Raw genomic sequence first — 12,980 nt, forward strand, 5'->3', positions numbered from 1 at the left:
GGCAGTTTCCAGGAACTGGCTGGAGGGATGAGATTAGAGGAAAGAGGGGTTGCTTTTCTTGATGGAGAGCCATGTCCTGTCTGTCCTTCTGTCCCTGCTCACCAGATGCACTGACAATGATGCCATGATGCTGAATTCCTCCTCCCTCCCTTGATGACTAATGTCTGCATCTGTGGGTAATTAGATAAGGTGAGGGCGAAGGCTGCTGTCCTGGACTTGTCCTGCCGCAGGATGCTGCTGCAGGAAAGGCAGCCTAGGTCAGTGTGGCTGAGCTCACCCTGGGCATGGATGCTGTGGGATTTCATTAAGAGAGGAAGGAGAGGGAAGAGGCTGTTGGAGAACTGAGGTGTTCGGAGCTGTCCTTTTCAATGAGGAAATTAGATTGCGGCTGCAGAGCCCACTTGTCTATCTGAAGTGGAGCTGAGCTCATTTCTAGGAGCCTTTGGACAGAGCTTGTTGGGGTTTAGAGCCCTTCAGTTCCTGGTAATGATGCCTGCAGCTGCGCCGCCTCCTCTCAAGAGCCTGTCTTGGGGTTTTGTTGTACCCAGGGTACTCTGAACTCACGTTTCACAGTTGTTCCCATGTTGATTCCTCTCTCCCTAACAGCTCACAACCTTTCTCAGGACAAAGGATGGGATGAATGATTCAGGGCAGCTAAAACAGCTGTGTTCCTGTGTTTCATCCCTTAAAAACACCATAATTAGTCCAAACGCTAACAAGTAAACGCCCCTGCTCCAGCACAGGGAGGCCTAGTGCCAGCTCTTCGGAGAGGCCAAGCACCTTTCGGCACCATCCCTCCATGGAAGTGACATTCCTGCCAGGCCCTGGCTTCCCCAGCTTGTTTGCATTGTACTGAATTAAACCTCTTTGTGGCTCTCCTCACAGGTGTTGGCACAAGGAACTACTACAGGAAGATTGGCTATGAGCTGGAAGGGCCTTACATGGTGAAAAAGCTGGACTGATGCCCCAGGAGGTCCTCACCCTGACCAGCTGCTGGGAGGAGAGGTGAGGAGACAAGACTCATCATGCAGAGGCAGCTCAAGAGGACAGACGTAAGCTAAAAACCAAAGCCTGCCAACTGCAAAGAACTTGCTTATGCCAGAGCCCCCAGCAGCAAATGGGACATCTCCTCTTGGGTGATCAGTTCTGAGCTCTGCCCATTGCCCCAGGAGAGGCTGGGGGTGTTCCACTTGTGTCATTACATGTGTAAGCCTGCCATACCTCTGGGAAAGCTCTGAGGCCTTTCAGCAGAGGACTGAACGTAGGTGAACTGAGAGCTCTGAATGGGGGACACTATTGAACAGCCTAGTGGAGAAAACATCTGTTACTTCTGTGATGCTGTCAGCAGGTTTTTAATGATTCAGCACTGAAACCGTGTGGGCTATTCTGCAACATGAATTAATTCTTTCTCTGTGTGTATTCATTTATGCTGGGCTTGGCTGCTTTCTGTCCATCCCAAGGGATGCCATTTGATTGTCTTGCAGTAGGGGACTGTGAGGATCAGAAGCCACTTTGGTGTCTGTAGGAACTGAGATTAAAACTTAAACTGACTCTCTGTGGTGACACACAGCCATGGAGTAACTGAGGTTGTAAGGGACCTCCCATCTCCAGTCCAACCCTAGAGCAGGTCCAGTTAGATCAGAGTGGCAATGCTTGAGTATCTCCAGCGATGGAGATACTCAGTGGGTGTGGATGGAGAGTCCACAGCATCTAGGTCCCTGTTCCAATATTTGACCACCACCCATATGTTGAAGAAGTTTTTCCTGATTGGAATTTACAGTGTTTCAGCTTATCTGTTGTCTCTCAGCCTGTTGCTGTGAGCTTCTGGGAAGTCTGATTCTGGTCTCCAAGCTTCTCCCTGCACATCATGTACTCCAATGCCACAACCATGCTGGTGGTTTTCACTTCATTTTGTTAGTCTGTATTTCCAGCTCCAGATCCACCCCTTCTCCAGCCCATAGCCCATTGATTTGGGTATGAGGATGCCATGTGGCATCAGTGTCAGAAGCTTTGGAGATGTCACAGTGCACAACATCATCATCTCATCACAGCAGGCAGCAGGGTTGCTCAGCCATGATCAGTCCATGGGGGATCCCTCCTGGCTGTTCCCAGCTCTCTCCTCCCCTCTCCATCCCACAACAGGAAAGGGCCTTTGGGAGCATTTGGCCCCAGCTCTCCCAGCGAAGAGGTGGGGTTCACTGCCCTGTAGCTTCTCAGATCCTGGTTCTCCTTGAAGATGGTTGCCTTTTCCAGACATCAGGAATGACAGAATTAAAGCTTATTTTTGCAGACAGAGTGAGGTGGGTTGTCAGAGTGAGCTGTGACCCTGGATGAAGAGCTCAGCACTTTGCATCCCTCTCCCCAGCCCTTTGGTGGGGTGGGGACGTCCAGGACATGCAGTGTCCTTTGACACTCGTGATTCAGGCTTTCCCAAAGCAGCGGGCCTGGGGCTGCCTGCTTGATGTAACAACAACAGAAGCCCTGACCTCATCCACTTCTTTTATTGTCTTTCAATCAAAACCGGCGTAGCGGCTTGCAGAGCAAGTTGACATTTTGGGTGCTGCTCTAATAAATGACTCTGTCAGGAGCCTTCTGGAAACTTCTGCAGTCCGGAGTGCTCAGACACACTCCAGAGGAGGAGCGGCTCAGGGAGGAAAGCTGTCATGGCAGCGGTGCCACGCAGGGAATGCGATTCTGCCACTGTGATCTGTTGCTGCTCCTGCCCCGCAGCTTGCAGGGTCAGCGGCCAGAGCCGTGCTGACGCACAAGCGGCACACGTATGGGAAAGGAGAGTCCAAATACCTGGTAATAAATGTGTTATTATTGAAGGTGAACACCAGTGTCCTGGTTAAGGGCTGGGGAGTGACAAACCACAGAGCAGTGTGCTGGTACCGAGCTGAGTGTGTTTGAGCCTCCTGCCCTCTGCGGAGGTTTGATTTAAAGAAGGGAGATGGAAGCTCATGCTTCTTGATTTGTTGAGCTGGTTTTTTTCCATCCTCCAAGACACTGGTAAATGGGGCGCGTTAAGCTTCTGACATGGCACGAAGGGAGGAGATGGACAGGGACATGGGGAGAGGAGATGCAATTTCTGTGCAGAATCCTTGAGATTTTCCACAAAATTTGTTGTACTGGTGCCACTGACATAATTATGAATCACTCTGACGCTTCCAGCTCTGACAGCCAGGTTTTTTTCCAGGTACTGGCCAGAAATGCTTACCATTTCCGTGCGTCTGAAAGCGTGGCCCTCCGGCAAATCTGGGATGGACCGGATACGTTTGTTTCTTGGTTTTTAAGGCCAATGCGTTTTGAGTGTGCAAGCAGATTTATCAAGAAATAAAGCAATTTTTGGGGGTGTTGTATTTGTAGCTTCCCATTAGTGTGTTCTTTCTGGGGTGATTTCATGCTGCACTTGCTCAGCTGCTGTGAAACTCTCTGGGCTTGTCTGCACAGGCTCGGGTCTGTTTTGAAGTGTGATGTATTGATTTGTCCCTTTGATATAAATGCAGCCAAATGAATAGCTGGTTTGTACTTCTCTCCAAGCCCCAGTGCTTCTGCCAGGGACAGGGAGTTCCTCCAATGCATGTTCCTGGCACATGTCCTGTCAGGATGAGATCTCAGGCCATGGCTCTTCCCGTCCGTGGCACAAGCAAACCTCATGTGGCAGCCCTTTGAGTGGCTGCCCGAGTTTAAAAATATCATGGATGTGTTACTCACTTATGGAGGGCAGGGAGAGGGACATCTGAGCAGGTGAGTGTGGATTTTCCAGAGGCTTTACTGTGGTTTATAGGGTCTGCGGTCGCCTGAACATAAGTTCAGCCAGGATCATTTTCTGCAGTTCATTCTGCTGCTGCCTGTGATTTGGATGCCAGGAGGGAAAAGCAAAAACCATGCTTCCCTCTAAAGCTGTCCTGAAGGGTTTCATGCTTTCTTGTGTTTGAAGAACAGTGGGCAGGAACATTTAAAAAGCCACCAAGTCTGGTAAGATTTCAGACATCTTTAGCTGCCAAAACCTGGGAGGCACAAATACCTTATGGGAGGAGAGGGACTGTGCAGGTCATAGAATTACAGAATGGTTTCGGTTGGAAGGAACCTTAAAGCTCATCCAGTCCCAACCCCCTGCCACAGGCAGGGACACCTTCCACTAGACCAGGTTGCTCCAAGCCCCGTCCAGCCTGGCCTTGAACACTGCCAGGGATGGGGCAGCCACAGCTTCTCTGGGCAACCTGGGCCAGGGCCTCACCGCCCTCACAGGGAACAACTTCTGCCTAAGATCTCATCTCAATCTCCCCTCTGTCAGGTTAAAGCCATTCCCCCTTGTCCTGTCCCTACAGGCCCTTGTCCAAAGCCCCTCTCCAGCTTTCTTGTCAGCCCCTTTAGGCACTGGAAGTTGCTCTAAGGTCTCCCCAGAGCATTCCCTTCTCCAGGCTAAACAAGCCCAGCTCTCTCAGTCTGTCTCTATAGCAGAGGTGCTCCAGCCCTCAGAGCATCCTCGTGGCCTCCTCTGCACTCACTTCAGCAGCTCCATGTCCTTCTTATCTTGATCCTTCCCATAGTGATGCTTGAAGTTTTGTGGCCACTTCTTGGGGCGACAGTGAGGAACCAAGTGTCCAAATAACAAACTGGGGAGCACAGAGGGATCCAGATGCACAGCTGGGTTCTTACCTTAGTTTAGGTTATTACGTATGGGTTTGCGTTGGGTTTTTTCCTCCATGAGAACAGCATCCATTCCAGTACAGGTACATGGTTCTTACAGAGCTATTGTGTAGGAAATCAGCTAAGAGCATCCTGTAATTAACTGTGAAAGGGAGAGTGGCTTTGGAATCCAGGAGCCTTTGCACTTCAGCCCATGAAATGAGTCTGTCTTGTGCGGCCATGAATCATCCTCCAGTCTGAAGCAGAGTAAGTGCAGACAGCATTGCCTTAAGTGGCCAAGCCCAGCTTCTTTTACACAGGACTTGGTGGAAGATCAGTGAAGAGTTTACTGAAGCCTCCTGGATGGAAAACACAAAAAGAAACACCAAAAAACCCTCACCAAAATCCACACACCCCCAAGGTGATTCACATTGACGAGCTGCAGCTCTTTCTCCCTTCATGATGGGAACAGGATCGATTAAGCAGACACAGCCTTACACAACTGTTCAAAAGATGAAAAAAGTCAAGAAAATGCAATTTGCTCATCATCCCCAGCAGCCTGAGGGCTGTGGCTGATCCCACACCTGTGGAATACAACCTCGGCTGGGAATGCCCCAAATTCCCTTGCTCTGGATCAGGATGGTGCCAAGGAAGGATTCAGGTCACTGCTGCAGAGCGAATGCTGGTGCTGCATCCCTCATGCTCAGTGACCCATGGCAGCCTCAGGCAGGCAATGGGGCTTTGAGGGTGATGCTTTCAAGCAAGAGCAGCAATGCCGGTGGTGTTCCTCTGCCTGTGCCTGGCTCCTTCACAGCCCATGAGGAAAATAAGCAAGCAGGCATAAAGAAAGCAAGCTGTTAATGGAGGCTGCTCTCTCCTTTCATGGGCAAACAGTGATGACCAGGTTAAAATCCTTTGAAGAAGGAGGAAAAGGGTGAGTTGTGCCCATCTCTGCATTAATTTTAGCCTGTTGCATTTCTCCTGCTCTCCCTTTTTGGGACACCGATGTTCTCTGCCTGCCTGCAATCAGACACAGCCAAGATGTGGCACGTGGGTGCCATGGAGCTCAGGTGCAGCTCAAGCAGTAATAACTTGCCTCAGGCCAGAGCACCAGGGCTCACACCATGATCTCCTTGCTGTAGTCCTGTGCTTTCTGACGTGAAGAGCAGCTCTGCCAGCTTTGATATTTCTCTTGCTTCTATTTATATGCCTTTTCCTCATTGCTTTTAAATTACCTTCTGCCCCTGCCTTGGTAGTGCTGGAGTGATTAGAAATGTGCCTGCTTGGCACGCCTCTCGCTATAAGCACAAGGGCTGTAAAGATGGGGTTCGCTTCCCCATGGCCATGGGCATAAGCCCATCTTTGCCCAGGAGAGCTGCTGGGAGAAGAACCCTGCTGAGGGTGTGGGACTGCTGCTATCTGGGACTTCTCAGATCCTGTCAGGGGCAGCATCAGACCCATGAAAACATCTTTTCACCCAAAGGGCTGTCAAGCACTGGAGCAGGCTGCCCAGGGCAGTGGTGGAATCACCATCCCTAGTGGTATTTAGAAGATGTCTAGACCTGGGGATATGGTTTAGTGGTGACTTTGCACTGCTGGGTTAATCTTAAAGGTCTTTTCCAACCAAAATGATTCAGTGCCGACATTGTTCAGGTGTGTCTGAGCCCCTCTGCTTTGGTGCCCAGCCTCGGAGGAGGCATCGCCCTACTTACATAGCTCTGCAGCAAAATAAATCCCAGATCCACCACAGCACCTGCACAACCCCCTGTTCCCTCTCCCCAGCACAAACCCACTTGTGGACACCTCCAGCAGGTCTCCTTGCTGCCCAAGGCTGCCTGTTGGTCACCCTGGTGCAATACCTGCTCTCACTGCCTGTAGCTTTGCAGGCAGAAGTGGTTCCTGTCCCTCAAAGCTATGTGGGTAGCTGTGAATGCACAACCCAGGTCAGGCACAATGAACACAGTGATTCAACAGTCTCTTTAGGGAAAAAAGAAGCTCCTGGGAGCCGCAGGACCTGATGTGCCAGTGGCTTTTGGCAGAGCATGGTGCTGAATGCCTCTGGACAGTAACGCCTACAGGGTGGAAGAGGTGGCTCCAGGAGAAGGGGATCCAGGAGAAGGTGGAGGACCACAGCCTAACAGCAGCAGCAGCAGGAATCTTGAAATATAGGAGGAGCTGGGAGATACCTCAAAACCTTGAGGTGTTCAAGCCTAAGATGCCTAAGGTGAAGCGTCACCATTACAGGAACTGGACTGTAAACCAAGAAGACTCCAGCACTGAGATAACCATGGTGAAGCAGAGTATGAGCAGCTCAGCTGCTCCGCTGTCATTAATGTTACTGGTAAGTTTTACATCTGATTGATAGACCCCTGTTATGAGCAGCCTGGTCTAGTGGAAGGTGTCCCTGCCCATGGGAGGGGGTTGGAACAAGATGAGCTTTAAAGGTCCCTTCCAACCCAAACCATTCTGTGACTGCATTTGAAAGGGATGAATTTTGCAGATTAGATGCTGCTCGGTTTGGGGAGAACACAAGAATATCTGTTTTCAGATCCTAGTTCGGCACATCCTGCACCCAGCTACACCGGGGCCTTGTGCTTCTCTCCATTGCTCCATGAGACCCCAGCAGCTGTATTCATTATTAGAAAAGGGAACTGGGAAAAAGAAAACCAAAGGGAAATAGAGAAAGGAAAAAGGGTGAGTAACCCAGCAGCCCCTCACGACTCCGGGTCCCCTCTCGGTGAGGCCAGCAGCGCCTCGAGGATGCTCGAGGATCAATCTCCTCCTGCCACTCAGCTTTTGTTTTCCTTCCCCGCTCGCATCCTCGGTGCGGCGGCAGCAGGGGCCGCCTCCTGCCTCCAGTGCAATAAGCATCGCGCCGGGGACTCTGCAGCGGGTCTGGAGGAAAAGGAGAGAATTAAATCGAGAGAAGCAGGAGCCAGAGAGGAGCCTGATGGTAAAAAATGGAGCAGTCACGATCCGGCTGTGCTCATCAGCGCTGCTTAATGAGAATACAGAGTCAGGGGGTCGGAAAAACAGAGTGCAGGTGAAGCGGCACCACGCAGACCTCGGCTGAACAGCGCGACACAAAACCTGTGGGCTCGCCTCGAGTCCTTTTCCGAATGGGAAAGAAGTGGTTTGGCATTGATTTATCGATGCCGCTGCCTGCTTCCCTTTTGTCCCTTCCCCGTCTCAGCTGGCTGGCGTGGGGGCTGTGCGGGATTTCATCCCCAGCACTGCTACAGAAGGCTGCCAGCCCCTGCACCGCACCACAGACCCGCTTTGGTGGCTTTAAACTTGCTGCAGCACACTTGGATTTATGTTTTTTTTTAATCTCCCTCTTCCAGTTTCTTTATAATTGTGGGGAGAAAGGCAAATGTGGTGGGTTTAGCCTCAGTCTACAGTGTAAGCAAAAGGCTGAGACTGCTCAGTCACCAACTGACAGCTCAGTTCAACCAGCACACAGCTTTTGGCAGAAATTGGTGCTGGCTTAAGAGAAAAAGGTTAAAAAGCCCCAGCAAAGTATCAAGTCCGTGTGTACAAATTGCTCTGTACATACCTGTTTTCACTGCCTAAAATATCATCTAAATCTCCCCTCTGCCAGGTTAAAGCCATTCCCCCTTGTCAAAAGCCCCTCTCCAGCTTTCCTGTGGGCCCCTTTAGGCACTGGAAGCTGCTCTAAGGTCTCTCCAGAGCCTTCTCTTCTCCAGGCTGAACAAGCCCAGCTCTCTCAGCCTGTCTCCATAGCAGAGGTGCTCCAGCCCTCAGAGCATCTTTGTGGCCTCCTCTGGACTCACTTCAACAGCTTCACGTCCTTATGTTGGGGCCCCAGAGCTGGACTCAGGACTGCAGGGGTGGGTCTCACCAGAGCAGACAGGCAGAACCTCTTTCTCACAACCTTAAACCCCAAACTCTCTGAGGAACCTGTAAGAGGACAAGGGTGATGTCTTTCGGGCTTTACACCCCTGTGAGGCCATCAGTACATGACAGGATGGTGGCTTCCAACTTCCCTCTTCCCAGGAAAAGTGGCTCCTTTGCACTCCAGGCTGTTGTGCACACAGCCCTTTAGAAAGGGGGTGAGCGCAAGGCTGTGCTGAGCGGGAGCACTGTGAGGAGGTGTGAGTAATACCAGCAGACTGTCCATTATTTCCATTTAAAACAATTTCACATAGATTTCTCTGATCCTTTAGCTCTTTGAGAATTAAGGAAGTTTAAAAGGGATCAAATCACTGCTTCTGACTTCAAAAAGCCTCAGCAAAATCAATTAAAGGTGTATAAAGAAGCTTGAAAGAACAGGGAGTGACAGCTTGAACTGCAAAAACTCATTACCTTTTCAAACCCTCTCAATGATGCTCCTGTGCAACGTCAGCATTGGCTCATTGGTGCCTTTACATCTCGCCTGCGAGAGTACCTGGATCATGCTTAGCAAACTGAATTCAAACACAGCATTCGAGGTTTATGTGCTGAGGAAACAGCCTCCTTTGTTGGGGGAAGGCAGCAGCTACGTAATGGAACAAAGCAGCAACATGTTCAAAGTTTAGGATGAGAGGGGAAGCAGCTAATGTGAACCGAGTGCTGCAGTGCGACCTGTTTTGAGTAGGACATAGCCTGTATCCATCATCAATGATTAAACCACAGCTTTTCCCATTTTTTTTTTGAAAAGTATGTCCCTAGATTCAGTCAGTCCAGGGGTGGTTCCAGTCCTTCTGCACCCGCACAAGTCAGTAACTTCCAGAGGGACCTGGACAGGCTGGAGACAGGGCAGTGCAAACCTCATGGAGCTCAACAAGGCCCAGGGCAAGGTCCTACACCTGGGTCAGGGCAATCCCAAGCACAAACACAAGCTGCGAAGAGACTGGATTGAGAGCAGCCCTGAGGAGAAGGACTTGGGGGCTGTTGGTCAATGAGAAGCTCACCATGACCCAGCAGTGTGAGCTTGAGCCCAAAAACCAACCATGTCCTGGGCTGCGTCACCAGCAGCATGACCAGCAGGTTGAGGGAGGGGATTCTCCCTCTGCTCTGCTCTGGTGAGACCCCCCCTGCAGTCCTGAGTCCAGCTCTGGGGCCCCAATATAAGCATGTGGAGCTGCTGGAGTGAGTCCAGAGGAGGCCACAAATATGCTCCAAGGGCTGGAGCACCTCTGCTATGGAGACAGGCTGGGAGAGCTGGGCTTGTTCAGCCTGGAGAAGAGAAGGCTCTGGAGAGACCTTGGAGCAGCTTCCAGTGCCTAAAGGGGCCGACAAGAAAGCTGAGAGGGGCTTTTGACAAGGGCCTGTAGGGATAGGACAAGGGGGAATGGCTTTAAACTGACAGAGGGGAGATTGAGATGAGATCTTGGGCAGAAGTTGTTCCCTGTGAAGGTGGTGAGGCCCTGGCACAGGTTGCCCAGAGAAGCTGTGGCTGCCCCATCCCTGGCAGTGTTTGAGGCCAGGTTGGACAGGGCTTGCAGCAACCTGGTCTAGTGGAAGGTGTCCCTGCCTGTGTCAGGGGGTTGGAACTGGATGAGCTTTAAGGTTCCTTCCGACCCAAACCATTCTGTGACTCTGTGATTCCATGGTAACCTCATTCTTACCTCTCCAACCATGCAGAAATGAAATTTTTCCTCCAAACACTTCACAAAGGGAACATTTCTGGCTGATGACTCAGGATCATGGGAGCACCGAGGCCATGGCCTGCAGCTCTCACTGGAACCATGGTCCACACCACCCATCCTTCCTCCTCCCCACCACTGGAGAAGAGGTTGGCAAATCTGCTCTCCTTATCTCATCCTGAGCCCCTGCTGAGAGGAGACACTTAATCCAACAGGCTGCCTTTTACCCCTCAGTATGATCTGTACTTCCAGCCACCCATCTGCACATCGGTTGCCTGCAGATAACTGCTGGGTGACAGGCGGCCCCAGCACCTTCATTAGTCTTTGTGATTAACAGACCTTGTGCATTTATTTAGTCCCAAAAAACACTTCCCAGCAGCCATAAGACCACCAGCCCCAGTGCAATGTTTAACAGGCAGAGGGAAAAAAAGCCCTTCTGCTGTTTGGTGAGATGTGCTGGGGTTTATGATTAATGGAGGATTCTGCTAATGAATGATTTGGAGGCAATGCTTGATTTTAGAGGAAAATAGAGCAGTATTGACTGACTTGACGCTGACCGGGAACGGTAGCCAGTGCTTAATTCTTCCCTGGATAAATCCAGCCCCCAGCAATCCTGCATCAATGTGAGTGATGTTATTTATCCCATTGAAAAACATTAACTAGTCTGAAGCATTCTTAATCCAAAGCAATCAGTTTAACTGCCGGTCTCGATGGACAGCTCCAGCACTGAGAAGCTGTTTAAACAAACCACACTGGTGCACATAAGGCTCATTGCAGGGCAGAGAAAGAAAATGGAGAACTTTTCCCCACCAAAGCAGGATGAAGCTTCTTCACTGTTTGCTTGCTTGAAATAAAAAGCTGAATCAAAAGAGCCACATCTCTCTCTTCTTTTCCTTCTAGAGAGATTATGACATTAGCTTAAAGAAAGGGCACTGTCCTTAGTCACTACTGCCTATGCTTTGACCTAGGGAAAACCAACCTTATGGTAGTCTGCATCAGAAGGACCACAGCCAGCAGGTCGAGGGAGGGGACTCTCCCCCTCTACTCTGCTCTAGTGAGACCCCCACCACAGTCCCCCATCCGGCTCTGCATCCAGTGTAAGAAGGATGTGGAGCTGCTGGAGTGAGACCAGAGGAGACCACAAAGATGCTCTGAAAGCTGGAGCATCTCTGCTATGGGGACAGACTGAGAGAGCTGGGCTTGTTCAGCCTGGAGAAGAGAAGGCTCCTGGAAGACCTTAGAGCAGCTTCCAATACCTAAAGGGGCCAACGAGAAAGCTGGAGAGGGGCTTTTGACAAGGGCCTGTAGGGACAGGACAAGGAGGAATGGCTTTAAACTGACAGAGGGGAGATTGAGATGAGATATGATGAAGAAGTTCTTCTCTGTGAGGGTGGTGAGGCCCTGGCACAGGTTGCCCAGAGAAGCTGTGGCTGCCCCATCCCTGGCAGTGTTCAAGGCCAGGTTGGATGGGGCTTGGAGCAACCTGGTCTAGTGGAAGGTGTCCCTGCTGTGGCAGGAGGGTTGGAACTGGATGAGCTTTAAGGTCCCTTCCAACCCAAACCATTCTGGGATTATACAAAAAAATCAAGTGTCAGAGTCCCAAGAGGCAGGTGCCAAGACACCCACATGCAGTCTGTCACCCTGGGATGCATTTGACATCTCTGTTCTCTTCCTCAGACAGGAATCCACACAAGCAGTTATTGCTGGCAGACCCCTTCCTCCAGTTACCAAAGCAGCAGTTCTCACCCAGACCCAGGTACTTCATCAGGACAGGAGTGAGTGATGGGCAGCAATATTCAGGGTTCAGCACATTAGGGTGAGACAGAGGATAGCAGCACCACCATCTCCCCAGAAGATAGAAGAAAAAACCCTGTCTTCAAACAGGGCACAGAGAGAGTAGCTCCTTGAGCAGCAAAAAATCAGTTCAGGAACTCCAGGAACCAAGGGCTGCTCTAAACCACTGTTCAATAACCACCCAGAGATTTAAACCCTCTGACCCTTCTATCACCAGGGAGTGGCTCATCAGGGAGTTCAGCAATTCATCTATGGTGTGCTGCATGAAACCTGGGCATCCCCTCAAGTCTCACATCATTAGGGGAGCATCCACTCCATAAGGAGTTCACTTTCTCCTCAACATCCAGAGTTTAACAAAGTTCCCATCTCCCATTCCCAAACTGTACGCCTCTGACAAACCTCTGTATTTTTCTTTCTTTTTCCTCAGCTATATAATTATTAATGAGCTCCATACTGCTTTTGAAATAGGAGAATACCATGGATCCGTGTTGTTCTGTTCCTCTCCTGGCTACAGATGTTACATTTACCCTTTAGATCACTGCTGAATACTGAGCTTGTTTTCAGAGCGTCACACACAGCAGCTCCAGGATTCTCCCTCACGCCCCTTTCCCTAAGAAGCAGGCACTTAAATTAGAGGCTGTCATTGCAGACGTTCATTTACCAGTTCTCTAGGTATTAGAGTAAGACTTACTAACTCGGGGTACCTTAAAGGAGGAGTTTTGCATTATTCTGAACAGATGCTCGCTATTACCACACTTTCAAAACACATTAGTAAAACCCCACAGCATTTTATTAATTTATAAAGCACAGTTTCAAGTGATTAGAGCACAGGTAAACTAGCTAAACATATGCAGCAGCTGTGAGGAAACTCAGCACAGCAAAACAAGGGAGAAAAAAAGTAAAGGGCCATTTCTGTGCCCTGCAGTTTTCCTCATGTGTTGCATGGGTGTGACAGACCTACCTGCA

General features: G+C 50.4%; 1 protein-coding gene across 1 annotated transcript in view; it reads left to right on the forward strand.

Annotated features, from left to right (window-relative positions):
* The window catches only part of ELP3 (elongator acetyltransferase complex subunit 3), a 96,219-nt gene extending 92,860 nt beyond the window's left edge, over nucleotides 1–3,359 (forward strand). Inside the window, exon 15 of the mRNA XM_062618579.1 lies at nucleotides 886–3,359. Coding sequence (XP_062474563.1) covers nucleotides 886–962 — 77 coding nt within the window. The 3' untranslated portion in view covers nucleotides 963–3,359. The remainder of the gene's footprint in view (nucleotides 1–885) is intronic.
* Nucleotides 3,360–12,980: the final 9,621 nt, after the last annotated feature.

This window comes from Pezoporus occidentalis, unplaced genomic scaffold (assembly GCF_034315485.1).
Source record: "Pezoporus occidentalis ecotype Australia unplaced genomic scaffold, CSIRO_AGI_Poc_V1 ctg201, whole genome shotgun sequence".
NCBI lineage: Eukaryota > Metazoa > Chordata > Aves > Psittaciformes > Psittacidae > Pezoporus > Pezoporus occidentalis.